This window comes from Pseudomyrmex gracilis, unplaced genomic scaffold (assembly GCF_002006095.1).
Source record: "Pseudomyrmex gracilis isolate BER0280 unplaced genomic scaffold, ASM200609v1 scaffold_90, whole genome shotgun sequence".
NCBI lineage: Eukaryota > Metazoa > Arthropoda > Insecta > Hymenoptera > Formicidae > Pseudomyrmex > Pseudomyrmex gracilis.
This window is the reverse complement of record NW_018020674.1, coordinates 519,646-545,009: the sequence shown is the minus strand read 5'-3', so window position 1 is coordinate 545,009 and position 25,364 is coordinate 519,646. Positions and strand designations below refer to the sequence as shown.

Here is a 25,364-nt window from a genome sequence, read left to right as displayed (position 1 = left end):
GCGTACGGTAACAACGGTGTCGTTCGAAATGTCGGCGTTGAAAAATCAAACGCGCGTAATCGCGCCGCGAACGGTTGCGATTGTTCGGAAAACTTTGCAACGGCAACGAAATGCTCAAACAACATCGCGTCGCGGACCGAAAGGCCGAATATTTGCGGCGAACAATGAAACGCGGCCGGTAACGTCGGTGTACGCTCTTATCTCGGGAGACTTCTCAGCGCGGGCTTCGCGGTTCCGCGATCTCCCGCGCGGTCGCGCCACCTGCGCGACGACGGTGCGCGTCACGTATCCGCGTGCGCACGGGCCCCACGTATATGGAAACGGTGATAGCGCGAGCGGACTTGGCAACGTCGCCACGGTGAGCGGCGCTGATCGTTAGTTGATTTAAAGTATTCGCGCTAAAAAGAAAAGAACCCGCTCCGGGTTGAATTTGAGGCGCGCGGGCGCCGATCGGCGCCGCGCGATCGCGCGAATCGCGTCGTCGCGCTGAGCGAGACGTTTCCGACCTACCGACCGGTCGGGAGCGTTCGCGCGAACGTCGCTTTTTCGCGCGACGCGTAATCGCAGATAAATTAATCTAAAAAATAATAATGATGAATCCTCTCTCCTCTAAGCGCGCGCTGCGATCGATCCGAGCTTGCTCCGCTCAACGCAGCCGCCGACAGCGCCGCCTCGCGCGAGTCGTCGTTGTTGTGTCGTCGAGAGCGGGAATTTTGTTTCCGGGCGTTCGGCGTTCGGAAGTCGTAGCGGCGGAAAACAACGGCGGCGTCAATATGGCGTAACATCCGGCGCGTCGCCAGTCACTCGCTCGACTTTGTTTGCGGCGGTTCGACTCTCTCTCTCTCTCTCTCTCTGGTTTTAACCTTTAACTCCGGATTTGGAGATTTTTTTTTACTAATTGCGGTTTACTTGCGTGCGCGAATGTGTTTTTACGCGTTGCATGTCGTGTAATTATTATTATTATTGCCGCGAAAACGATAAACAAAAAAGGTGGACGCGCGACTGTTTGCAAATTTGCGTTGCTTGTTAGCGAGGAATGAATTTTTGTCGCGTTTCGTTCCCGGATCGTCGTTAGAACCACCCCGACTGCCATCGCTGCCTTGTTACTTGTTGTCGCTATGCGTTGTTTCCGTTTTGAGTGATCGAACCGTGATTTCGTCGTGATTCATCATCATGTCCAGAGCGACTCGTGCGTCGTCCCGTTGCGCGAAAGGTCACGCCAATAATGCGAACAGGGGTAAGAAACTTCAGAGTTGAGTTCATTTGTAAATTCATATTTGATTCGATTTTGCATTTTTTTGGCACCGGTTGCTCCGGTGTACATATAGGAGGTTATGTTGTGTCACGATATCTTCGCTTGCTCCATGTTTGAAACGCCGAAGCGCGGTGACGCTCCCCTCTGTTCCTCTCTACCGTGCTTGAAATCTCTATCGACGCCCTATCATCCTCCTCGTCTCGGCGCGCGTCACGTTTATCAGCTGCTACAACGCGTCAATTTTGTAATTTTTGTAACCGATTAGCTTTTTCTTTTTTTTGAGAAAGCGTCGGATTTATTTGACAATCGGTGTTTTTCGCGTTAAATCGCGTTTTTACGCACGAGAGTCTCTCACGCGGATATCCGGGGCTAGAAACATAGACACTCTAAACTAACATGGAGTTCGAGAAGTATGAGAAATGTCAGTATATAAACGTTTTGCACGTTTGAAATGTGATATCGCAATTTGAATCGAGTAGTTTTCGAATTTGATTTCCGACAATTTTTTGTTCGAATTTTTTCAAATTTCCAAAAGTTTATCACACATTCGAGAAATCGCACGTACATAGATAATATTTTTAACAATTATTTTTTAAATAATTTTTAATAATATTTTTAACAATATTTTCACATGTGAAAAAAAAACACAGGAAGAAGAAAACGTGGTCTAGAAACAAATGTAACAAAATCTGTTTATTTCCAAAACAAAACTGCAATCTTATCCCCATCGGGAGAAAGGGAAAAATTAATTGCCACAGAACTGGTTACAAATGAGAACAATGACGGAGAAATTAAAACAATTCACAACTCTCAAAAAATATGCTCTCCCGTTATCAAATCAATAACTTATATCTATTACCAAGTAAGTATTTTTATAAATATTGCTGTGATGTGTGTGTATATATTTTTGTAAATGTAACTCTATATGAAATATATATAATCACATAAAATATTTATACAAGTAAACATCCACGGAAAATAGTTTATAGAAATTGTGTATTATAAAGCATTGTTGTTAAAGCATTTGTGTTTTCATTTGCTTTTTCTCTCTTTTTTTCTCCATAGAACTCAGATACAATAAATCTAAACAATTTAGGACCACATCTTTTAGAAAATGGACAAGTCCCGATTTGTGGTCAAGAAAAAAAAGAAATTATTTCTGATGTAGAACAATTCAAAGTCGATGGTACGTATTTGTGAGACAATTCTACATATATTTGTTGTTTGAATTTAATTTGTTTTTAACAGCAAAAAATATTTATTTTAGAAACAACGGTGGCCGTTCCAGTTCATAAAGCGTCTACTCCTCACAAGATAAAAATGCAACTGGTAGACGCAGGAGCTACTAATCCCGATAAGAGTAATCAATCCGTGATGCAACTGCAGTGTAGCCCGTTAAAAGTTGTAATGAAGCCGCCCGCTGCACGAGGTCGTAAAAAAGGAATTTCCAGCAAACCCGTCAATCAACGTCCGTCAACGAAACCGTCAACCATCGGAACAAATCATTCGATCACCGAATACTTTCCGGTCCGTCGTAGTGTCAGAAAAAGCAAAAAGGTCGTGTTGGAGGAGAAGCAACGCGATTTGGAAAACAAAGTGCTCTCTCAGATCGAGGAGGGTTTAGAGGTGTGTGATCCGTTAAATTTTCATCACAAATCAAAGATAAACAAAACACGTTGTTGTGGCAATTTATATTTGCTGCTTTCTGTGTTTATTATTCAGATCAGATATTTTCCGGGTAAAGGTCGCGGGGTTATAACAACACGAGAATTTGCGAAAGGCGAGTTCGTGGTTGAATATATCGGCGAGCTTATCAATCTCGTAGAGGCAAAAGAGCGCGAGAAACGGTACGCGCAAGATCAAAATGCCGGATGCTACATGTATTACTTTCAACATCGTAATCAGCAGTATTGGTAAGAAAATTTCGGATGAATTTTCGATGTGAATTTCGTTCACGAAAAAAAAAAAAAAAAAGAAAAAAATCTGACGGCAATTTAATTAAAATTGATTGACGCGCGCGACGAATGAAACACGTGATTTTTCCAGCGTCGACGCAACCGCGGAGTCTAACAAGCTAGGAAGATTGGTGAATCATTCGAGAAACGGGAATTTGGTGACGAGAATCGTCGAGGTTTGTTCGATGCCGCATCTAGTGCTCACGGCGAAGGAGGACATATCGATCGGCGAAGAAATCACATACGATTACGGAGATCGGAGTCGCGAATCAATTCGTCATCATCCATGGTTGGCGTTATAGCACTTCAAAAAATTGTTATTTATTTATTGCGTTATATGTTATTGTACAAAAAAAAAAAAAAAAAAACAAAATATTCAATTTCTCTGTATGTTTCTTCTATGAAGGAACATTCAATTAAATTTATATAAAATTATCTACAATTTATGTATATTTATGAAAAAACTTGCACGTGCAACTTTTAGGCTAATTGAATTCGAAACAAGTGGTAGTTACATTGCGAGAAGTTTTTCTTGAATGTTTATAAAAAAAAAAAAAAACTGAAGAATTACGATTAAATTTTTAACAAAGAGATTGCATGAACGGAACGAAGAGAGACGGCGGCACGTCATCAGCAGATTTCCCAGATTTAGTTTTGGCTGATGATGATGATGATGTGAGGTTTGAAAGTATAGATATACTTCTCTGTGAATGCGTTAATTGTTATGCGTTCGACGTGATATAGTATTATGAGGCGAAAAACGTTTGTATTGAATGAAAAGCGAACTTAAGTGGAATTGTGACGAATCGTAGTACGAATCGCGCTTCATCTAAGGTTTGTTGTTTTTTTCCCCTGAACTGGATGCACTAGTTCAGGGAAAAAAAAACAAACCTCTAGTTCCAGCTTTCGATGGAAATTCAAGTTGAGAAATTTCCACGTTACTCTTAGGCCGGAGTTAATCGAGAGATCTCGAAGCGTTTTTGTAACACGCACTGATTTATACAAAAAAAAACTACGATTGATAATCTCTTCCTTTTTTTTTTTTTTTTTGTTTTTTAAACATAAGCGATCGCTGCACAGAAAAAACACAGATTAGGTTTTTTCTTTTAGAATATTTTTATCCGACACGCGATAGTTTAGGAGTTTTTCTATTCACTGCCGTGAACTTTCTGCGCTGGAATGTTTCCGAAAAGACAATTGTACAATGTATACTGTAAAAATGATACGTGTAAATAGGGTAAATTCTCCGACTTGCGTTCATCATGTTCAAAAAATGTCTCTCAATGTGTGCGTTATAACTTTCATCTCTTTCAGTCATTTTGTTCCCATTTCCACCTTCATCATCGTTTTATTTATAAAAAGCATTAAAGCGAGTTACATCTGTTATTTAATAAAACTACGTCAATTTCATGTATTTTTACATTGTTGCTAATTTAGTATACACAGCCGCTTCTATATATACTTTGTAATTTTACATAATTATATCCAGTTTTTTCTAAGGATCGATTAAGATTTATCGTAATTGAAATCTTTTTTCCCGTTTCCTGAATGTGCTGAACTTTTAGTTTGTTTTTTTTTTTTTTTTTTTAACGCACGTTATATTTGCGCCAATTTTAATGATAAATAAATTTGCAATAAAAAGATTGTGTGATGCAAATGTGTTTTGTATACAACAAACAAAGCTTTACAGCAATCTGTGTGTGTGTGTGTGTGTGTGTACATGTATTTATAAACTTTGCGGTGGCACACACACTCGCACAAACGCGAGCGACGTCAGTTATTGATCATTGTTCTTCGAATCTCACGCGCCCTCCCGTTAGCGTGTCTGACGGTAGGACGCTTTAATTTTGCGACAAGTTTTTAAATGTTGATCGCTATAAAAAATAAAAAAATAAAAAAAAAAAAACGCGCGAAACAAACATGTTCTTTGCAGTTTTGTCGAGACCGACGAAACGCCGCTTGTGGCGTTTGACGGACAAAAATTATAGATGGTGAAAAATTTATAAAAGAGCGAACACAGGTTAGTTTGCGAGACAAGAAAAAGGTATTGGTTACGCGAGGGATACACGGGGCATTTTGAATCTCGCGAGCGTGCCGAGAGAGAGACAAAAACGTTGAATGAGACACGGAGACCGAAACCTTTTCGCATATGAAATACATACCGTTTTTTTCATGCCCGAAAATGGACAGAATGCCAACAACCGAGTGTTTGACTCTTGATTTCGGACCGTTCGAGACGGTTCATCGATGGAAACGTATGCCCGAGTGCGACGAATTCGTCGGAGCCAGGTAAAAAGGAAGACCGATATGGATATTTACAGAGATAAATTTTCGCTCTCTGTCAATTTGTTCGTGTGTTTCATCTGATCAATTTTTTTTTTAACATTTGCGTATTTCGAACGCGACTTGAGACAAAAAAAAAAAAAAATACTGGCGTATATAAAATTTTTATATTCCAATTAATATAATTTATAACCTCTGTATTTTTGTGCAGACGAAGCAAACACACGGTTGTCCCGTATAAAGATGCAATTTATGTGTTCGGCGGTGACAACGGCAAGACAATGCTGAACGATTTGCTGCGATTTGATGTGAAAGAAAAATCTTGGGGAAGAGCATTCGCAACGGGAACCCCACCGGCTCCACGCTATCATCATTCCGCGGTTGTTGACGGTTCGTCGATGTTTGTATTCGGCGGCTATACGGGAGACATTCATTCTAATTCTAATCTAAGTAACAAAAACGATCTCTTTGAGTATCGCTTCCAAACCGGCCAGTGGATAGAATGGAAGTACGTTGGAACGTGAGTATATTTTGCTCAACGTCAGCAATTAGGTTTTAACTTTTTTTGTTTCTTGTTTTTCTCTAGATGAGATATTTTATATGATGTGATTTACAGGTGCCCGGTGCCTAGATCTGCTCACGGTGCTGCTGTGTATGATAACAAATTGTGGATATTTGCCGGCTACGACGGCAATGCCAGATTGAATGATATGTGGACAATATCGTTGGTGGTGAGTTTGATTGAGCGCTTTAAATATTTTGTGAATGCGTTCAATGCAAAGAGAGTATATTTGGAAACGTTGGTAAAAATTTTCTAACGAAGATTGTTTTAGATATTTCAATTCTTTTCAATTTAATAAGCCTGGTTTATTTTTTTTTTTTATCTCTTATTAGCCTGGTGATTCCAAAGAGTGGGAAGAAGTTGAGCAAAAGGGCGAACTTCCGCCGACATGTTGCAATTTTCCCGTTGCGGTAACTCGAGAATCCATGTTCGTTTTCAGCGGACAGAGCGGCGCCAAGACAACGAACGATCTCTTCCAATTTCACTTTAACGAGAGGCGGTAAAAAAAAAAAAAAAAATAAAAAAAACGATTTTATCGCTGCAAGATTACATTTAACACGTTTGTTCACGGTATCTGAGATTCATCTTGGTGAACGGTCAATTTCTAATAATTCAGATGGACGCGATTATCAACGGAACATATATTACGCTACGCACCACCACCGCCTGCGCGCCGATACGGTCACACGATGGTCAGCTTCGAACGGTATCTCTATGTTTTCGGCGGTGCAGCGGAATCATCTTTGTCCAACGATCTTCACTATTACGATCTCGATACGCAAACGTGGCACGGTATCGTACCGTCCTCCGACAGTCAAGTGAGCGACTTGTATTTCTTGTAAAACAAATTACACGCAGTTCTTTATTCTTTTTTTTTCTTCACGGTATAAAAAAGAATCTTTTTTTTTTTATACCGCTTATAGATACCGCCTTGTCGACTCTTCCACGCCGCCACTGTGATCGGAGACGCGATGTTCATGTTCGGCGGAACAATCGACAACAACGTACGTTCCGCCGAGATGTTTCGCTTCCAGTTTGCGTCTTATCCGAAGTGCACGTTACACAAGGACTTTGGCAGATTGTTGAGCAATCGTCTCTTTTGCGATTTAGAGTTTATTGTGGGACCGGAAGAGACCAGAATACCGGCACACGCGGCCATGATCGCGGCACGCTCGGAATTTCTTAGGACGCGTATTCGACAAGCGCGCGAGAAGAGGGATTTGTATTTGGAGGAAGTGTATGGTACCGTTGATGTTCCCGTTAAAGACTTGCCGTTGTTGGAGGTAAATGATTTTCTATCAAATATGAAGAAAGAGAAAAGAGAGAAAACGTGTGTGTGTATGTGTGTGTGTCAATATAGTCAAAATAAATATAATTCTCTTTAGCGACATTTTACAAATGACTGTTGAAGGTGACGCTGAAAGATCCCGCGCCAGAACCCTTCGAGCTGGTACTAAGATACATTTACACCGATCGCATTGATCCTACCGAGACACTGATCGACAACACTGAAAATTCACAAAGCAATCGCATCGTTCGCCTCATGATGGATGTGTATCGTATCGCTGTGGGATTCAACATGAAGCGTTTGGAGTTGCTGTGCGTCAATTATCTCGAGGCGACTATAACTCACACCAACGTTCTGGAAGCTTTGCGCAACGCCGTCGAATTGAAATTGTATTTTCTCAAGGAATTTTGTCTCAGTTTCGCCGTGAGAGACGGCAATTACAATCTAATCGTGATGAGCCAAGAATTCGAGACTCTGAATCAGCCGCTGATGGTGGAAATTATAAGACGTCGGCAAATGCCTCAAGCTAAACCTTTGACGAGATACGAGAACGACTCCGTTATCCGTACGTATCTTGCGTATGTGTGTATGTGTGTGTGAACGTATTTTGTGAGCGGTACGTGTTTGTTACATACCTTTCGAATATTAGTTCACGGAAGTTTGGTTGCGCAGGTACTGGATTGGAGCAAGATATGCAAGCGTTTTTGAAGGGCGCTATCGGTCAGGAATTTTGTGACATTACATTGATGCTGGACGGTACGCCGATATCGGCGCACAAGGCCGTTCTTGCGGCGCGCTGTAGTTACTTCGAGGGGATGTTTCGATCATTCATGCCCGAAGATAATAAAGTAAACGTAAGCGTTTGGTTTTTTAACAATAAAAATAAATAAACACACACATTCCGACGAAAGTGTTTTTCGTTGAGCAGGAAAAGAGAAGCGACTGTGCCGCGTATGTGTGTTTTTATATAAGTGCAATTACTAGCAGAAATAATAAAAAAAGCGTAAATGTTTTAGATACAAATCGGCGATATGGTACCGTCGTCCGAATCGTTTCACTCTTTGCTGAGATATATCTATTACGCGGACACTTCGATGCCTCCCGAGGACTCTTTGTATTTATTTACCGCGCCGATATTTTACGGTTTCACGAACAACCGACTTCAAGCGTTTTGCAAACAGAATATTGAGATGAACGTTACGTTTCAAAATGTTATAGAGATTTTGGAAGCAGCCGACAAAATACAAGCCACCGACATGAAGAAATACGCTTTGAATCTTATAGTTCATCACTTTACCAAGGTGAAACGTCGTTCTAATTCCGTGTGTTCGAACGTTATCGCAAGTTTGTGCGTGCGCACACAACACACACGGTGTATGTGCGAAATATCATTTTGTTTTCAGGTTGTTAGACTCCCGAGATTGCAACAGTTAAGTCGCAAGCTCTTGCTAGATATTCTCAAGGCTTTGGGCGACGAGCGTTCCGAAGCTAGATCGTGTCTAGATATAACGAACGATTGCTGACGGAGTTCCGTATTCGATCGTCAAACGTATAGCTGGGATTCACCATGCAGTTTTCAAGTAAAAAAAACCGATTATTTTGAAAAGGAATTGGTTTTGTTTTGAAACACAACCAAGTCTTGCTCATTTATATTAGAATTACAGTGTTGAATAATAATGAACCGTGTCTCTTTTCTTTTTTTCTAGGAACTGTGTCGACTGCATTTTATTCTCATAGGACGAACGGTTTTGTTCCTCGGTAATTGCTATCTCGATCACGCGACTCAATCTTGCTTGACATTAGACGTACAGAAAAAGACTCTCCTGCCATCATCGACGAGCACGTCATCCGCTTGGATTCACGAGTTTTCGTCGTACAATGCTCATTCGGTCGCGTCGTCTCGTTACAATGACGACAAAAACCATCAACGGTCTACCATTACTCGTCGTTGTTTCGCAAGTTACAACATATTCAAACGTACTATCGTTGCTCTAACAGACCTCAGAAACTGTAAAAAACTATTTCCGTAATTGTTTTTATATAATGAACGAAATGACAAATGATTTTTCGTTGTCTTGAATAGAATCGCTCGCTACGAAAAGACCGATGTGTAATACTAGTCTTCAGTGTTTATGAGAGAGAGAGAAAGAGAGAGATAATATACAATACTATCAAAATGTGTTGAAAAAAACAAAAAATGTATTTTAATAGACTGCAAAAGCTAAGTGCACTCTACAAGTGACAAACATGTTAATAATTATTCCACTGTGCTAATCATCAGGTATTTCTCTCAAAAATTAGTTCATTAATTGTTTTTCAATCTTAATACAGTCAAACCTCGATAACTCGAAAACCTCTGTAAGACGAAAATTTTGTTCATTTCCTTCCGCGGAAAGGAAAAACAAACTTTGATAAGTCGAAACCTCTACAACTCGACGATTTTAGCTCTTCCCTTGAGATTCGAGTTATCGAGGTTCGACTGTGGTATTAAAATCAAATCATTTTTCTGAGATCACACAAGCTTTTACTTCAGTGCCAGATATAAAAAAATGATCTACAAGTTGTCCAGACCGGGTCTGTGAGATCCACGCGACTTTAAGTTCGAATATCTCCGTAAAAAATCAATATTTTTTCAATTTCTTTTTTTTTGAATCGAAAGGTTGGACGATTCTGCGTCGATCAAAAGAAACAGATTGAAAAAATCCCCGGTTTGAATACACAAAAAAACGTTTAAAGAGAAACCTGACAATTTTTTTTCGAAAAAAGGTTTTTTGTTTAAAAATTCATAACTTTTTGTGTAATTAAGATGTTCACAAAATTCCGACGTAGTTTTGTACGGACTTGTTCGTACTTACGGGGACAAAAGTGTCTTCTACAAATTATTAAAAAATCATATATATAATAATGTATATATATATAAAATTATATATATATATAATTATAATATATTTTGATAAAATTATTTAAAAAAAACAATTTTTTAATATATTAGAAGTGCACAAACTGAAAAAAATTTACTTATTTTTCGAAATATCAACGTTTTGTCCAGACTTGGATCTCTCAGATCTTTTTTGCACTTTAAACTTCAAACTTCGCAAAGCTATTAAACGAAGGACGCTGTCAACGACTTCTACCATTGTCTAAGGCCTTAAAGTTTTTTTTTCATGGCCTTCAGACGTCGCGCTAAATTATATAATACCTAGTAGAGACATCGGTTTAAAACTTTTGGGTGAGTCTCTCGGAGACTCATATCTGACACTGAAGGTTTAATAAAGCTCTCAATGATTAATTGATAATCTGTTGGATAAAAGTTTATTATCATGTTTTTATCATGATATGAGAGAGGAATTCTTGTTTAAACTATACATGAAACATCTCTATTTGCTACTGATATTTTTATAAGCAATTTCCATCTTTGTATTTCACATTTCTCTGATATAATATATATCTGATATAATATTTGTTACGATTTCATTCAAACAAAAACGTGCACAAGTAATCTTTATTTTAAAAAGCGAGTAGAAGCAATATTCTATTTTTGTTTCACATTTAATAAACAATAAAGCTGTAATAATGCTTTTAATATGAAAGTAATTAGTCGATAGTCCGTTATATAGAGTGTGTTCTATAAAACGCGCTTTGTTCGTCCAGATGGCGCGAAAGAGTGTTATATAAGTTGTCACGAGTAGATATTTATTGGATGGTGTTCAGTCAGAAACTCCGAGTCTATTCACTCTGGTCTGGCGGTACAACAGTTTCAAGATTAGAGGAAATACGTGTGTGATTATTACAATATAGAATTTGTTATCAGTGCAAGACCTAAGAAAGAACTATTACCACTTTACTTGGAAACATGTATGTACGAAAAAACATTTTCATAAACATTTTAGAAGATAATGAATCGTAACAAATAGTTTTTATTATTCTAATTCTCACATATGTATTTTACTTTATGAATAAAATTATCATCCGTATACTTTTTATACACGTAATAGACATGTATTTTTTTAAAAAAGAATATGCATTACATAATTGTTTGTAAAAACATTTTTTCAATCTTACATTTACATAGATATTATTTTATTACACAATTTATATATTTTTTCCGAGATGTGTGAAAAGATATTTATTTGTGTGCGTGTGTGAAATTTATATATCGTATATATATTATCGGTTTGCTTTGTAGATGGTAATAATAAAAACATTTTTTTTTATTCCTTCAAATCAGGCGACGGGATTTATTATATAATTTATTATATAATATTTTTTTATACTTGCAAACATAATTTCTGCAAAATATGAGCAACAGTTTGTGATTTGAAACTTCTCTTTTATATCACGTTATTTGTCACAATATTTTAGGAGCGCATTTCCTCCCACTTATGTCGAGGGTTTTCACAATCCTGAAGCTGTAAAATCAATGGAATACAAAAAACTCGGAAAAACAGACTTGTTAGTGAGCAAATTATCTTTTGGTACCGGACCACTCGGTTGTCATTATGGGTATGGGATTATCACTTGCACGAATTATTACATTTCAAAACGAGATAACGATATCTTAACGTGTTACTGCCAGTACGTATAACGAGGACGATGCTATTGAAGCGATACGTGAGGCGATAAAACAAGGAATCAATTATATTGATACAGCACCTTGGTACGGTCAAGGTCGATCCGAGACAACAATTGGCAAGGTTCCCATCTTTATTTAAACAATTATATTACAACTTTTCAAAATTTTTGTTTTTACGCATTATTAAATACCATTTATTATTTTACTCGGCATATCTGTTTTATTGCAGGCTTTAAAAGGAATTCCACGACAAGCTTATTATATCGCGACAAAAGTCGGCAGGTACGAGCTAAATTACGACAAAATGTTCGACTTTACCGTGGAGAAAATCAGAAAAAGTTTCAAAAAGAGCTTGGAATTATTGGGCGTGGATTACGTTGACGTTATTCAGGTGACGGAACACACACCGCACACAGATTTTATTTGAAAATTTAATAAAAAAAGTATCTCGCTTTGTAATAAAAATTTTAAATGGAACAAATTGTTTGCAGGTTCACGATATCGAATTCGCGCCGTCATTAGACATAGTGATCACGCAAACCTTACCGGAACTGTCCAAGCAAGTGGCCGAAGGCAAAGCCAGATACATAGGTCTGACCGGGTATCCGGTGTCCGTGCTCAAAGAATGTGTCGAAAAGAGCAATATAAATATATCCTGTGTGTTAAGTTACTCAAGACTCACACTGATCGACGATACTTTGTTAGAATACATTCCGTTCTTCAAGGTTCTTTTTGTTACATTCGTCGTGTTACACACATTTGCCAAACCACGTTCGAAACAAAAATCTCGGAGTTAAATTATCCGAGAACATTTTTTATAGGAACATAATATCGGACTGATTAACGCCGCCACGCCGTGCATGGGTCTCTTGACAAATGACGGTCCTCCAAATTGGCATCCTGCTTCTGAAGAAACGAAGAAACAATGCGCTAGTGCCGCGCAATATTGCAAGGTTCGTGTATTATTGAAAATAATAAAATTTGATAAACCCGGAATGTATAACGCCATTGAGAGAAATCTTGCGATACTTGAAAATAGGATCACGATGTGGAACTCTGCAAACTGGCGGTATGGCATTCTATGCAATACGCGGACGTGGATACCAATTTGATTGGAATACAAAGTACAAAACAATTGCAGATGAATCTGAATGTGTTGCGAAATGGCATTACGGAGAAAGAAAAAGTGTTATTAGAAGAGATACAAGAGAAGTATGTTTTGTTAAGATTTTTGTTGTTTCACACACACACACACATACACACGTACGCAATGTCTTTTAAATTTTTTAAGAAAATGTTAAACTAAATGAAGGAAGCATTTATTTCAGATTTCTGTCGACAATAAAGAATCAAGATTGGGAAGGGAAAGAAGTCGAAATCTATCGAGAAGCTATGAAGAATAAGAAAACATAAATAATATACGTCACATTTTTACAGCTTTTTTCTACATTTTATTACTGTGTTATATATATATAAAATATATAAATTTTTCTAAAATATATAAAATGTACCCAACATTTGTTTATTTGTACGTTCACTTATCTCTAATCTTTGCGCAACACATGAAGACATTTGCAATGCTTCATATAAAAAAAACTATACTTTCTTATATAGTTTACAGTAGCGTACAGAAGTGTATAAAAGTTAGTACAAAATCGTAAATAATACTGAATGTATATTACTCAGGTAACAGAGATTTATAATTTAGTTGAGGCACATTTATTGTAATAGGAAATTATCACACTTATTTTCATCAGTCTCATTAATTTTCTCAGTTAGGGATAAATTCCCTAACTTGCTACTATCTCATTTTTCGTACTGAAACGTTTTAAAATTCTTCCCTAATACAAAATTTGTTATGCAAGTCTGATAATTTCGTACGTTAATTCATATATCATTTTAGACAAAACAAGTCCCAGAAATGGTCGGCGATACATTTTTCTCAATTCAAATCCCTCCTTCAGACATAGGTCTCTGTGTTCTTCTCTGTATTCGGAAGCTACCATATCAACACAGTTGTATCCCACATCGCTCGCGAATTTCACAGCAGTTTGCAAGAGACGTTCTGCAATACCTTTTTTCTGACGATATTGTTTGTGTACGTACAGCATCTTTATACACGCGCTCTTTGTCAAAGCGCATCCGCACAAGCCAATGGTTCCTACAATTTGTTTTGTCTCCTGCGAAACAGGAATGTGTCCAATGTTCTCCGAAAACTGGTCTTCCGTCATTATGGTGTAACCAACGTCTTCAGAATGTTTTGTCACAGTGGAAAACTTGAATGCCTCGGCAACCCAGAAGCATGAATCAGCACTGATCATGTAAGTTCTGTGTGTATTAACACAAAATATCAATTATATTTAATTGTTACACTCAAATGTGACATATAGACAGTACGTATACTTATGTATTAGACTGACATGTGCATCATATGTGTACCTGACAATGTTATCCACTTGTGCATTCACTTCTGCTATCTTCATTCCAAAGATCAGACGCGTGACAACGAACACCAGCGCGATAACCACCGGTACAACCAAAAGGCACGTGGTCAGCGGCGTTCCAACGAAGATAAACATTATCGCGGCGAGTAAAATAATGATCTGAAAAACGAGCTCCTTGAACAGCATCTCGAAGAACGTCGCGCTCAGGAAAGACATCAAGCAGTCTCTGATCAATTCCTTGCAACTTGTTGCATCGCCGGAATTAAAAGGGCGTAGAATTATTATTGTTGAACTCATTGTTGAAACAACGGTAGAGTTTATTTCGCTCTGTATAGAAAAATACGATAACTACATACGTATATAAATATATTCCGGCAAATATTTGTTACACAAATACCTAATCAGTCTTTCGCACGCTAGACGTATTAGTCACACACGTGCTCGAACGGTTGATGACTTTAGGCCTGTTCTATACAATACAGTTGTAAGTCGTGAGAAATTATAACCAATCGCAATCGATTATTCTTCTGTGATCAGTCTGTGATTGGTCAATTTCTTACGACTTAGGCCTGGTTTATGCGGACAAATAAGGCCTTGTTTAGGCCTCGTTTATGAGAGTAATAATTGTTAACTTATGCCGGAACTGGTACAGTTCAACTACAGGATTTTGATGCTTCTGTTTATACGAAATTGCCGAATAAACAGAAATATTAAAATCTTAGGTCCGCACAAACCAGGCCTAAGTCGTAAGAAGTCGACCAATCACAGACAAATCACAGAAGAATAATCGCGATTGCGATTGGTCAATTTCTTACGACTGTATTGCGAAACAGGCCTAAGCAAGTGGATATCGAAACGCGAGTCGAGTTTCGATATTTCGAGAATCGCAATATCGCGCATGTTCGATACACCGGCGAGCCAGTCTATGGCGGAAGTGGTCGCGGCGATTGTGGAACCTAAATTCGAATCGTTCCGTGTTTCTCGACGATTTATCATCGTTCCGCGAGTGATTGTTGCTGCCCCGATCGCACGTACGCGTACCGCGAAGTGTCGAACGTTCGTCGCGGATATATAATCGGCAAGCGCGCTCGCCGGTTGTGTTTAAATCGGCGAGAAAATAGGAAGGTTTCAAGTCGCGGCGAAAAAACCTAATGGCGGCCGTTCGCGCTTAAGCGCGCGGGAAACGAAATTGTCGTCGTTGTACGCACGCGTCGCGTACGCGATTACGCGTGTTCGAGAGTGAATAAGAAAAAAACGTAAAAAAAAAAAAGGAAATATTGTGACACTAGTGACTTTACGCACAACATTTGCGATCGTCTGCTGGAAGGATTTCTCAGCTTGCGGCGGGAAATGGAAATCGTCCGAAATCCCGACAACGTGTGTGGAGCAGAGGAAGGAGTGTAATCCAGGTACGTCTTTTCACAGATCATTAATTGTATTCGCTACGCTATTTAGCGAATATAAACACGGACCAAGAGGGACAAAAAAAATTCAAGTAATTAAAAAAATTCAAGATTGTTATTGGTTACAAAACCATCATTTTATTCGGATAAAAAAATTTTTACACATTAAAATAATATTACAATGGGGTGCATCGTTCACTTTGCAACTCTACGTACACTTCGTGCGAATTGATTGCGGTATTTGTTCTGCAATATTCCCACCTAATATCAATCAGAAAAATTCGGTTGTAGTTTTGTGCACAATGATATTGTCGCTTTTGATGACGTGCAATATTTTTCAAATTTATATTGCCGCGTATTTTTTTTTTTTTTTTTTACCTGTGACCTTTACGATCTTCGAGAGCAAGTTTGTCGAGAAGTATCACGTCCGTGTCTACATCTTGCGCGGCGTCCTCTTCCGTTTTGTCATTGGTGTTACGTTGATACGACACGATGCCGGTGATCGCTGTGGTATTTGCGTCTAACGCGTCAAATTCTGCCGCCGCGATGTTGTAAAATGTCATCCATTCGTTTCTCCGTCTGGACAAGCTTGATTATAATATTTAAGACAATATTTAGCTTCACACAAAAATTTATATTGATAAATTACACCTAAAGAATTTAAAAATTTGTATTTTTTTGGTAACGTTTTTCTCACAAAACAATTGTATATATATATATATATTGTAAGAACAATTTTAAATCATCTTTCTTTCTTTCTTTTTTTTTCTACATTGGAATTAATATTTAAATATAATTTTACATATAAATCACCTTAAATTATAATTTAATCACGTCTACGATTTTTACTTACGTGCACTGGATTTTAAACAAAGTTGTAGAGTTGCCGATTAAGACTTTGAAAAAGAGTATGCCAGATGTTTTCGGCATACCGTCGGATATTATAACCGATGCTCTGAGCGGTTGACCTGCGATATGTAATTCTTATTTTATTTATCAATTGTCCGAAGAGAGTTTTCCACATTATCGGTGCAAATTCGTACACGTCAAAAAAATTTGTCTATCAGATTATTGTTAAAAAAAAAACTATTTACCACAAAACGGCGTTTCGCCCCTGGTCGCCAGATAGTAGATTCCGAGTGGTCCGCGATCGGCCGCGTAACCCATTTCCTGATGCCAGTCGGTCGTTTCCATTGGGAAACACGTTCCTCGCGCGTAGGATACTCCTCCCTGCGGACAGGGCCAGGCGATGAATTTGCATCTGTCTTCCTTCTGCGTGCGAACGGTGTCCACGAAGAGCTGCCAGGCTCTCAGATGACTGCACGCTATATTACGATCCAGTAGCTCCTCTGGAAACAATTTATCAACGCGCAAAACATTTTTTTACATTCTTCCCAAGTTTGGTCATTTTTAGATTCATCTTAACATTTAACGGCTATTGAAAATAAAATGTTTGAGTTGATTTCTCTCGATATTTCTCGACCGTTTCTAATTTTCTTTAATTTTTATCCAAAACATTTGGATTTTTTTTTTTTAACAACGATCCGTTGATCTTGTAGTTTATTCAGTCGCGATTTGTTGTAATTGTGCAACACGAACGGAGAAAGTTTGACATCTAATTCGCACACCTTTCAAATGGCTGACCACAACCGAATTCTTGATATCGGTGCAACCGGGTTGCTCTCGACCGCCGTTTGGAAAAAAATCTATATGTCCGATCGGTTTCAGTAAACCAAAACCGTCGGCGAAATCCGACGAGCCGTCCGTGTGAATGACGTCAACGAGAAGAGCGTCGGTTGCGTCCAATTTTCTTCCTTTTTCCCTGAAAAGGTGATTCCGGAAGAACGGCGACGCGGGATCGAGACCGGTTATGCGACCCAGAATCAGATTCTTCTTCTTTAGTACTTCGGACGCGCAACCGGCCACATGCGCGCCGAGACTGAAACCGATCACGTGAATATTGAGGGGATTGATCCCCAAGTTGATCACGTCCAGAAGTATCAGAGCCAATTGTCGACCGACCAATTCGCTGTTCGCTACCGCATTTCCGTAACTCGTCCCGGCGCCCTTCGTCCAGTCTAAGACGATGACGTTCGAGTCCTCCTGTGTGCGCGCAGATTAAATGTGTTTACGAAAGTGTTGCAAATAGAGTTTCAACAATAAGAGACTTTTCAAAAGACTTTCTACCGTGGAAATATGAGTTTTCAAATTCCGTGAAAAAAAAAAAAATGAGCAATCTAAAATTAGATAATTACTATATCGAAGAGCGAATTTATGGCTTGCATCATGCCGGTGTCGCTCCCGCTACCCTTGAAACCGTGTATCAACACTTTGAGATGTTTGGTGGCATTGAATCGCGAGTGCAGAATAGATTTCAGATCGTCGCCGTATTGAATGGGCTGCGGAGTTTGCGGATCCTCGTGTGTGTAAAGAAAGAATCTGGTCTGAATGATACTGGGATGTTCGGGCGGTCGTCTTAACGACAATTGCGGCGGCAGATCCGCAAAGCAACCAACCAGATCTGAAATGTATTTTTCCGACATTTGTAAATCGAAGATATTAACATATATATATATATGTATATACGTTTCGCGCTCGATGAGAAAAGTGCAAAAGTGTATCTTACCGTAGCAAATCTTCGATTTTTCCTCGCGGGAGATGGCGATTCGTCTCAGCATCGCGCGATTCCGTTCTGCGAGAAATTTGACTGTAAAAGCAAAGGGGGTACGTTGGTCCTGGACGGTTTAGCGATCACGACTCTATTCTGTATGCGCGTCGGCACTTTGTTAGAGTTTTCATTTTGTCAACAAAAACTTGAGCAACAGGCTCTTCAGCAAATTTTTCTCGCTAATCATACAGTAACCATGTAGTAACTATATGTAGTAACTAATATAGTAATTAATCTTCTTGCTATATCAGCAAACTTTTTTTTTCGTGTAGATTTAATCTTCGGATTAGAGAGACTTCCAGCTTCGAAAGAGACCAAGGATAAAATATTTGTGTAATAATTTACACAAAAAGTCATTTAAAGACATTATGAAATTTCTAAGTCCCCCCGGGGGAGTCGACACAAAAGTAAATCCGACGTCTCGTTGTGAAAAGTCCAACGCGTTACGAAATAAGTCCGCAAAGGTTTTTTTTTATTCTCGAAAGATCAAGTCCGTCTCTGCGCGTCATTGACCATCGACCGATCTTCCTTGGTAGCATTTTGCCTCCACGTGGTCCCCCTCCAACTTACCCAACACCTTTCACCCGAAAGAAAGTATATCTCGAATTATTATTCTTAACGGTACCGCTTCAGTGTGACGAGCACACCGGTGCCGATGCGATACCTGCGTTCGTATATTTGTCACGAAATTGTCACCGTTGCGCTACATAAATAAATTAATAGTTTTGCCGTGAAAGTATGTCGTCAAGGCAAATACAAACAACGCGCGTCCGTTAATACAAATTTCTCAGGTGCGAATTATTACGCGCGCAAAAAAAAAAAAAAAATGTTCGTTTGTTCCGGGTGTTAAAGTGAACGTGTTTGCGGTTGCACGTGGTATTTGGGTTACGTTTTGTTTTTTTTTTCTTCGAGAACAAACGGGTGTAAGAAATTCCAATTGAAGCAACGCGATTTGTTTGATTTTTTTTTTTTTTATATCTAACACAATTGCGCAACAATTGCGCGAGAAATTGATCAGAACTATCGACGTGTTAAAAAAACGCGATTATATTCTCAATTGTGTAATACGCTCTCGCTACTCAAGTGGAAACAGAAACAATCACAAAATGAAACTTGCGATGTAACTTGCGCGCAAATTATACAAGGTTAGGTTAGGTTTGAAACTTTTTCACGCGGTGAATTATAAAATCGCGAAATACGTGCCGATTTCGATCAATGCGACTCCTGTCTTTCTCGCGATGTTGTGATTTCTTCTTCTGTTCAAGATAATGATCGCGTGATCGCGTTACGTTGCTATTACGTGTCTAGTTTTTTTTCCGATATAATGACATTTAACTCACCCGGTTGCAATTTTCCCGCGATAGATGCGGTGATGTTGATCATCAACAGGGAGAAGAGAACACGATGTAGAACGTTGACCGGTTTCATTCTGTCACTGGGTCGTCGGAGATTCGTGTTCTCCGTAGAATTCGTTGCCCATCCTTCTTCCATTCGAGATTATCTTACTTTCTCCTCCGTCTCTTCTTCTTGTTTTCGCTTTGCTTTTTATTTCTCTCTTCTTCTCTTCTCCGTTATTCTTCTTCTTCTTTTCTCGACGGAACACGTCGCTTCTCTGTTTCGCGATCGACGAGACGCGCTTTTTGTTTTTCCTTTGCCGGTCAGACTCGCCGGGGCGGACTTTACTCGTGAAGTTGCGAGATAGCGTATACACCTTCTATAAGCGGATTTTTTTGCGCAACTACCTCTTTCCGCTTGCTAGAGCCTGACGACGGCTCCGCTCTGACATTTGCTTTTAACGCGAGTCGGCGGAGATTTCCCAAGGTGACCGTTTTCAAACAAACTACGCTTTATGCATAATTTTGTTTACATTTCTGGATAGGTTTTTTTCATTTACACACAATCTCTTTTATTTACATGTACAACGTTTGCTAAAAGTGTGGTAAAAGCGTCTTGTGAAAGTTTTTTTTTTTTTTTTTTTTTTGTGAGACGAAGAGATAATTGCAATTAAAAATAAATTGTTTTTCTTTATCAATGATTTTTCGCGCTGCGTTAATACGCTTTCACTAAATAACTGCGCGCCTTTTAACATGATGTAACTGTGTCATACCATCCAGCGGTGGAAAATTGCACGAACGATGTTGAATGTGCGTACATGCGTAGCTTTCACCCGAATGAGTTGTGTTTGATGTAATTACGTAATGTAATCGACACCGAGATAAAATAAAAAAATAAAAAAATATTGATTTTGTTTGTTTGCATAAAAGAGCGAATACGAAAAATCCTCAAGAGGGGAATCTCTTTTATATTATTCGTTTTTATTATTTTATTACTCGTGTACACACGTTTTATTATTTTATTATTCTATATTATATCAAAGATATAAAAAATTCTTTATATCTCTCAAAAATTATTCTCTAAAAGAAAAAACATATATATTTACATACCTGACACGCGAAGCACGTACGTGTATCTATTTTACGGACAAGTTAAATTACAGGTTTTTGTGTCGATTTGATTTATTTGCCAACTCAGTGAGTTTCGAGATCGTGTTGGCGTTCAATTAAATTACATAAGCCGAAAAGAAGTTGCTTACAAACGATCATTTTATTTACGGTTTGTTGAGTTTCTATCGTTTCCGCATTTGCGTCATTTTAATTCTAAAGGCACTGGAAGCGTGAAATCAATACTCGTGTTTTTTCTCGAAAAAAAAAGAAACAATTTCTTGTGACAAGTGTGAAATCAGTTATTCGAACAGTCGGCAATCAAATAAATTGTTCTCCATCTTCAAGTGACATATATGTATATACATATATGCGTGCCTCATAACTTTTTGTGTGTTACTAAGTCTAATTAACAAAAAATTAACAAAATATTTAGTAAAACAAAACCATGTTTAAATAGTAATTTGAATATAAATAATATAAATGCATTTTACATGTCAAATTAATTAATTATAAATATTTAGATTAAAAAAAAAAAAAAAAAAAACCACGTGCACAACAAGTAGTAAGCTGCGGCGAGTGATGAGAGGGATATAGACACGTACCCATTACTTATAACATATTTATTTGTAATGTTTTATTAATATACTCCTTATCGTAGACATATATTTATATCGTATGGCAGCATATTATTATGATATTGTATAATAGAAGTGAGGTGACAGAACGATTCATTTTTTATTTCTCTTTTTACTCTCTCTCTTTCTCTCTCTCTCTTTCTCTCTATCTCTTTCTCTCTTCGCGGTCGAAGAACGACACACATTTTTTTATTTCATTGCTTCCTTTCTCGCTCATTCACACTTTCTCTCTCTCTCTCTCTCTCTCTCTCTCTCTCTCTCTCTCTCTCTCTTTCTCGCTCACTTAATTATACCATTCATCCCGCTACTGTCGGTCTCTTTCGCTCCTTTCTCTCGCTTTCTCTGTTTTCTTTTCCTCGCGAATCGACAAAATCGTCGGAACTAGCAGCTCGTTCGCTTTTCTTTTTTTTTTTGTTGTCCTCATTATTGCAATTGTTTGATCAACCGTTTCGTTCTCGTATATATACGCGCGTCCCGCTGCTGCATTCCGCGCTTCGTCGATTCGTGTTCCCGCGATTAACACATTTGACTAATTAAATGCGCCGCGCGCGTCACACGCGCACCGACCGCACCGTGCGAACCATCATCGCTAATTAATCACGACTATCGGCCCCCCCTCTCCCCGTTCCCCCCGCGCGCGCGCGCGCGCGATAGTCACGATAATAATTATATGATATAATAGTCTCGGTTTTTTTTTTTTTTTTTTATAATTACTCGCGCTCGTGTTTAACATTATATCTCCGCTTAGTTAAAATATCAATATACATTATAATATACTCTAGTAACGATAATGCAACGTCGTTTAATTTATTATACTTTGCAACTTAGAAAAATAGTCCTGGCTGTGCCGCGGCCGCGTCGCGTGCGCGATCGATTCTTTCAAAAAACGGTCGATTTTATTTTTCTCGTGCGTGTGAGAGAGTTACATTCGACACATATACATATATATTCATATATACTACATATTTATCTATACATATACATTTTTTTTTTTTTTTTTTATATTCTTCAATATTCCCGAGTGTCTTCCGCGATCGTCCTTAGATCCAGCTATGGGAAATACTCGAGAGGATTCTCTAATTGACTAAGATCCGTCGATCGAATTTTGTCTAGAGAACAAAATCGATCGCTCAATCGGAAACCTCTCTCAGGACGAGAGAGAACTTCCTCGAGAAGTTAACTATGATTTCTAATCCCTTGATCTATTTCGCATAGGCGATCGACGATCCGTTGTTTTACGCGCAGCTTTATTAAAAAAAAAAAAAAAAACTAATATAGTTTTCACATTATCGTTTCATTAAAACTCATCATGTAACAAATGGAAGTATCTTGCATAAATGTCAGAAAAATCAATGTAATTGTTTAGTGTGTTCCGAATGTGTTTAACATTATTATATAAAACACAAATCGCGCAAGACCATCGGTCTTAAATAATGAACGGACACTTCGAACACAAAATTTTACGATCAAAAAACAAAAATATTGACATGTAGCTGACATTAGCGCGTTAATTGATATTTGGGAAAAGGCGACGACTATATCCTTTTTTTTTTTTTGTGTGTGTTTGCTTCTCGATCGCGGATGACTCGACGCGGTCGCGATGCAATAAAATCTATGAAAACAATTAACGAAACAACGGTATTATTTACCCCTTTGAAGTTGTTTACGCTCTACTATATCTACTGTTGATTCTTCTTCTTTTTTTATTTATTTTTTTCTTTTAATTATAATCGGCCAACGAATCGCTCCCGTTCGTATATACCGTGTGTTGACTCACGCGTCGGCTCGGCGCAGTTTTTTTTTGTTTTGTTTTTTTTTTGTTTCCTATAAACGCTGACTTTTCGAGCGTCGCGCAATTCCTGACGACGCGAGTTCAGCGAAGCCCTACTACGTATATATATATACTATATATATACATATGTATATATATATATATATATACTATATATTTCTATCTCGCATCAATATATATTCGACGAAGCTCACTCAGGTTATAATAACAATTGAGAAAAAATCCTTCAAAAACACATTCGAGAAACGCGACGGCTCGATCTTCCCGAATTTTTTTTATATATTTATCAAGAATTTCGCGCCCTCGCGAAACGTAAATTCCAACAACCATCCAACGTAATCCAACGTAATCCAACCGTGGTTTTTTCGCAAACTTAACAATCGAAACATTCGGTACTAAATTTCGTCTAATTGAACGCTTGCGCTCTTTTTTTTTTTTTTTTTTTTCTTTAGAGAGTGCCGCACCACCCTGAACGTACGCAAGACTTTAATAAATAATCTCAATTGATTTTTTTTACGTCAAATCCGAGACGACATACAATATCGTTAACGCATTACAAAAAGAGCCTCTACGTTTTTATATTGCAAGAAAATTCTTTCGTTTTATTTGGTGTTAAAGTCACACTTGTGTCCGCACACTGCGTCCTTGCACTTTCTTAGGCTGCGTTCGGCCTTAACCGATATTTCTTCGCGCGATTAATTATTGCTCGAAAATACACATATAAAACTTGTTTTTCTTTCGAAAATTATTCACAACAAAGTAAATAAAAATGCGCCACTTTACAGCTACTTACAGAATTGTGAAATATTTTTTTCATGCGTTTAAAAAAATGACGTTCAAGTTATTTTATCATATATATTTTAATGTTACGTTTAACCGCCATCTCTTGGTCATCTTCCTACTGTTACAAGTGTTTTTTTTTCGCAATATTCAGGCAGAATCAAAAAATAAAATTTCACAGAACTCAACGTTAAGACCGAACGCAATTTACAATTGACACAATTTTGTATCTCGTTCCGACACACATTCCCACGCATTCGCACAACATGCAGTCGAGTTTTTTTTATATAATAAGTTTTTGTTTTTCTATTCTCTCTCTTTCTCTCTCTCTCTCTCTTTCTCTCTTATCGGTTCGCATAAGCGGCCAATAGTCGGACGTGAGACGCAGCGCGCGCGCGCGACGCATCCTCGCAATTACAACGCTAATATACCGACACGCTACTATATATTTTTTTTCGTTTACTCTTAATATACATCTACTTGCTTGATATAGCGATCAACGATAGTCGTTCGTTTTTTCTCTTCTACGAGTTTTCGTTCGCCCCACCCTTTCTCGCGTGTTTTTTTTTTTTTTTTTTTTAATATTTTTTTTAGCCGGTTTACCTCGTACGCGCATATGTCTTCACTCTCGCCTCTCTTTTGCCTTCACTTTCTTACTTTACCTCCTCCTCATCTTGCCCCCATTTTTTTGTTTTTTTTTTTTTTTTGTATACTTTTAAACGCTGTAGTTTCGAGTAAAAGATTGAAGTAAAATCATTTATAGAGATGCTGGCAATAATATTTAGCTAAATCGTGACGATAGTGTTTCCTCTCTCTTAATTACTGTGTAAATACTGATAGATTATACTCTTGTCCGGCCGGTTGTACCGTATCTCTGCAGTATCTCTGTGTCTTTTCATTCTTTTTTTCTCTCCTTGTCTTCTTGTTTGTATTCTTTCTGTTTTTTTTTTGTTTTTAATCATTTATATCCTCTCTCTCTCTCTTTCTTTCGTGTGGTTTTTTAAATATTTATTTATATATATATATTTATATTTATATTTATATTTTGTTCGCGCTTTGTTTTACCGTTGCATCTACGTCTGTCTTTTCACCTTTTTCTTCGTTTTCTTCTCTCGTGTTTCTTCTTCTTATCGTTTCTCTGTCTTTTCTCTCTCCGTTCTCACACACACACACATAAATTTTATATTTGTAGACTTAGAATTTTTTTCAATTCACAGAGTGATCTAATAATCGTTTAGCCGTGCGCAGTTCGCTTCTTTAATTTTTTTTTTTTTTTTTTTTT

The 25,364-nt window shown here is 38.0% G+C and overlaps 5 protein-coding genes across 9 annotated transcripts; 3 read left to right on the top strand and 2 right to left on the bottom strand.

Annotated features, from left to right (window-relative positions):
- Window positions 1-768: 768 nt before the first annotated feature.
- On the top strand, window positions 769-4,630 carry LOC109855440 (histone-lysine N-methyltransferase pr-set7). The gene is made up of 6 exons (XM_020429697.1): window positions 769-1,237; window positions 1,906-2,117; window positions 2,321-2,441; window positions 2,523-2,881; window positions 2,978-3,168; window positions 3,302-4,630. The coding sequence occupies exons 1-6, from the start codon at window positions 1,174-1,176 to the stop codon at window positions 3,510-3,512; spliced, it is 1,158 nt and encodes a 385-aa protein (XP_020285286.1). The 5' UTR covers window positions 769-1,173; the 3' UTR covers window positions 3,513-4,630.
- Window positions 4,631-4,963: 333 nt separating this feature from the next.
- LOC109855439 (leucine-zipper-like transcriptional regulator 1) lies at window positions 4,964-10,001 on the top strand. 2 transcript variants are annotated; one of them, XM_020429696.1, is made up of 11 exons: window positions 4,968-5,499; window positions 5,705-6,013; window positions 6,110-6,224; window positions 6,388-6,554; window positions 6,672-6,873; window positions 6,979-7,338; window positions 7,467-7,908; window positions 8,016-8,197; window positions 8,360-8,644; window positions 8,747-8,923; window positions 9,050-10,001. In XM_020429696.1, exons 1-10 carry the CDS (start codon window positions 5,360-5,362, stop codon window positions 8,864-8,866), a joined length of 2,322 nt encoding a protein of 773 aa, XP_020285285.1. In that variant the 5' UTR covers window positions 4,968-5,359; the 3' UTR covers window positions 8,867-8,923; window positions 9,050-10,001. The 2 variants fall into 2 exon arrangements, with proteins under 2 accessions (XP_020285284.1, XP_020285285.1); XM_020429695.1 differs by having other exon boundaries at window positions 4,964-5,499; window positions 8,360-8,923.
- A 318-nt stretch (window positions 10,002-10,319) lies between these two features.
- On the top strand, window positions 10,320-13,374 carry LOC109855486 (L-galactose dehydrogenase-like). Its single transcript, XM_020429791.1, has 8 exons — window positions 10,320-11,198; window positions 11,706-11,846; window positions 11,920-12,037; window positions 12,146-12,307; window positions 12,408-12,641; window positions 12,738-12,869; window positions 12,956-13,128; window positions 13,245-13,374. Coding segments are annotated over exons 1-8 (1,047 nt in total). The 5' UTR covers window positions 10,320-11,196; the 3' UTR covers window positions 13,330-13,374.
- Window positions 13,375-13,380: 6 nt separating this feature from the next.
- On the bottom strand, window positions 13,381-14,799 carry LOC109855487 (probable N-acetyltransferase CML3). Of its 2 annotated transcripts, XM_020429794.1 has the most exons (3): window positions 14,758-14,799; window positions 14,356-14,687; window positions 13,381-14,244 (listed from the first exon to the last, which is right to left on the bottom strand). In XM_020429794.1, the coding sequence occupies exons 2-3, from the start codon at window positions 14,655-14,657 to the stop codon at window positions 13,773-13,775; spliced, it is 774 nt and encodes a 257-aa protein (XP_020285383.1). In that variant the 5' UTR covers window positions 14,658-14,687; window positions 14,758-14,799; the 3' UTR covers window positions 13,381-13,772. The 2 variants fall into 2 exon arrangements, with proteins under 2 accessions (XP_020285383.1, XP_020285382.1); XM_020429793.1 differs by having other exon boundaries at window positions 14,356-14,785.
- A 1,069-nt stretch (window positions 14,800-15,868) lies between these two features.
- Window positions 15,869-20,299, bottom strand: LOC109855453 (pancreatic triacylglycerol lipase-like). Of its 3 annotated transcripts, none has more exons than XM_020429719.1 (8): window positions 19,772-20,299; window positions 18,390-18,470; window positions 18,019-18,284; window positions 17,392-17,866; window positions 16,858-17,112; window positions 16,617-16,731; window positions 16,142-16,342; window positions 15,869-16,024 (listed from the first exon to the last, which is right to left on the bottom strand). In XM_020429719.1, exons 1-8 carry the CDS (start codon window positions 19,920-19,922, stop codon window positions 15,940-15,942), a joined length of 1,629 nt encoding a protein of 542 aa, XP_020285308.1. In that variant the 5' UTR covers window positions 19,923-20,299; the 3' UTR covers window positions 15,869-15,939. The 3 variants fall into 3 exon arrangements, with proteins under 3 accessions (XP_020285308.1, XP_020285309.1, XP_020285307.1); XM_020429720.1 differs by having other exon boundaries at window positions 16,142-16,351; window positions 18,390-18,455; window positions 19,772-20,298; XM_020429718.1 differs by having other exon boundaries at window positions 16,142-16,351; window positions 19,772-20,297.
- Window positions 20,300-25,364: the final 5,065 nt, after the last annotated feature.

Coding starts and splice junctions, on each gene's coding strand:
- LOC109855440 (XM_020429697.1), top strand. CDS start 1,174: ATGTCCAGAGCGACTCGTGCGTCGTCCCGTTGCGCGAAAGGTCACGCC. Junction 1,238..1,905: donor CGCCAATAATGCGAACAGGG/GTAAGAAACTTC, acceptor AAAAAAACACAG/GAAGAAGAAAACGTGGTCTA. Junction 3,169..3,301: donor CATCGTAATCAGCAGTATTG/GTAAGAAAATTT, acceptor TGATTTTTCCAG/CGTCGACGCAACCGCGGAGT.
- LOC109855439 (XM_020429695.1), top strand. CDS start 5,360: ATGAAATACATACCGTTTTTTTCATGCCCGAAAATGGACAGAATGCCA. Junction 5,500..5,704: donor GACGAATTCGTCGGAGCCAG/GTAAAAAGGAAG, acceptor ATTTTTGTGCAG/ACGAAGCAAACACACGGTTG. Junction 7,909..8,015: donor CGAGAACGACTCCGTTATCC/GTACGTATCTTG, acceptor TTGGTTGCGCAG/GTACTGGATTGGAGCAAGAT.
- LOC109855487 (XM_020429794.1), bottom strand. CDS start 14,657: ATGAGTTCAACAATAATAATTCTACGCCCTTTTAATTCCGGCGATGCA. Junction 14,245..14,355: donor CAAGTGGATAACATTGTCAG/GTACACATATGA, acceptor TAATACACACAG/AACTTACATGATCAGTGCTG.
- LOC109855453 (XM_020429718.1), bottom strand. CDS start 19,922: ATGGAAGAAGGATGGGCAACGAATTCTACGGAGAACACGAATCTCCGA. Junction 18,285..18,389: donor AAAATCGAAGATTTGCTACG/GTAAGATACACT, acceptor AATACATTTCAG/ATCTGGTTGGTTGCTTTGCG. Junction 16,352..16,616: donor TTGTTTAAAATCCAGTGCAC/GTAAGTAAAAAT, acceptor ATTATAATCAAG/CTTGTCCAGACGGAGAAACG.
- LOC109855486 (XM_020429791.1), top strand. Junction 11,847..11,919: donor CCACTCGGTTGTCATTATGG/GTATGGGATTAT, acceptor TGTTACTGCCAG/TACGTATAACGAGGACGATG. Junction 12,642..12,737: donor AATACATTCCGTTCTTCAAG/GTTCTTTTTGTT, acceptor CATTTTTTATAG/GAACATAATATCGGACTGAT.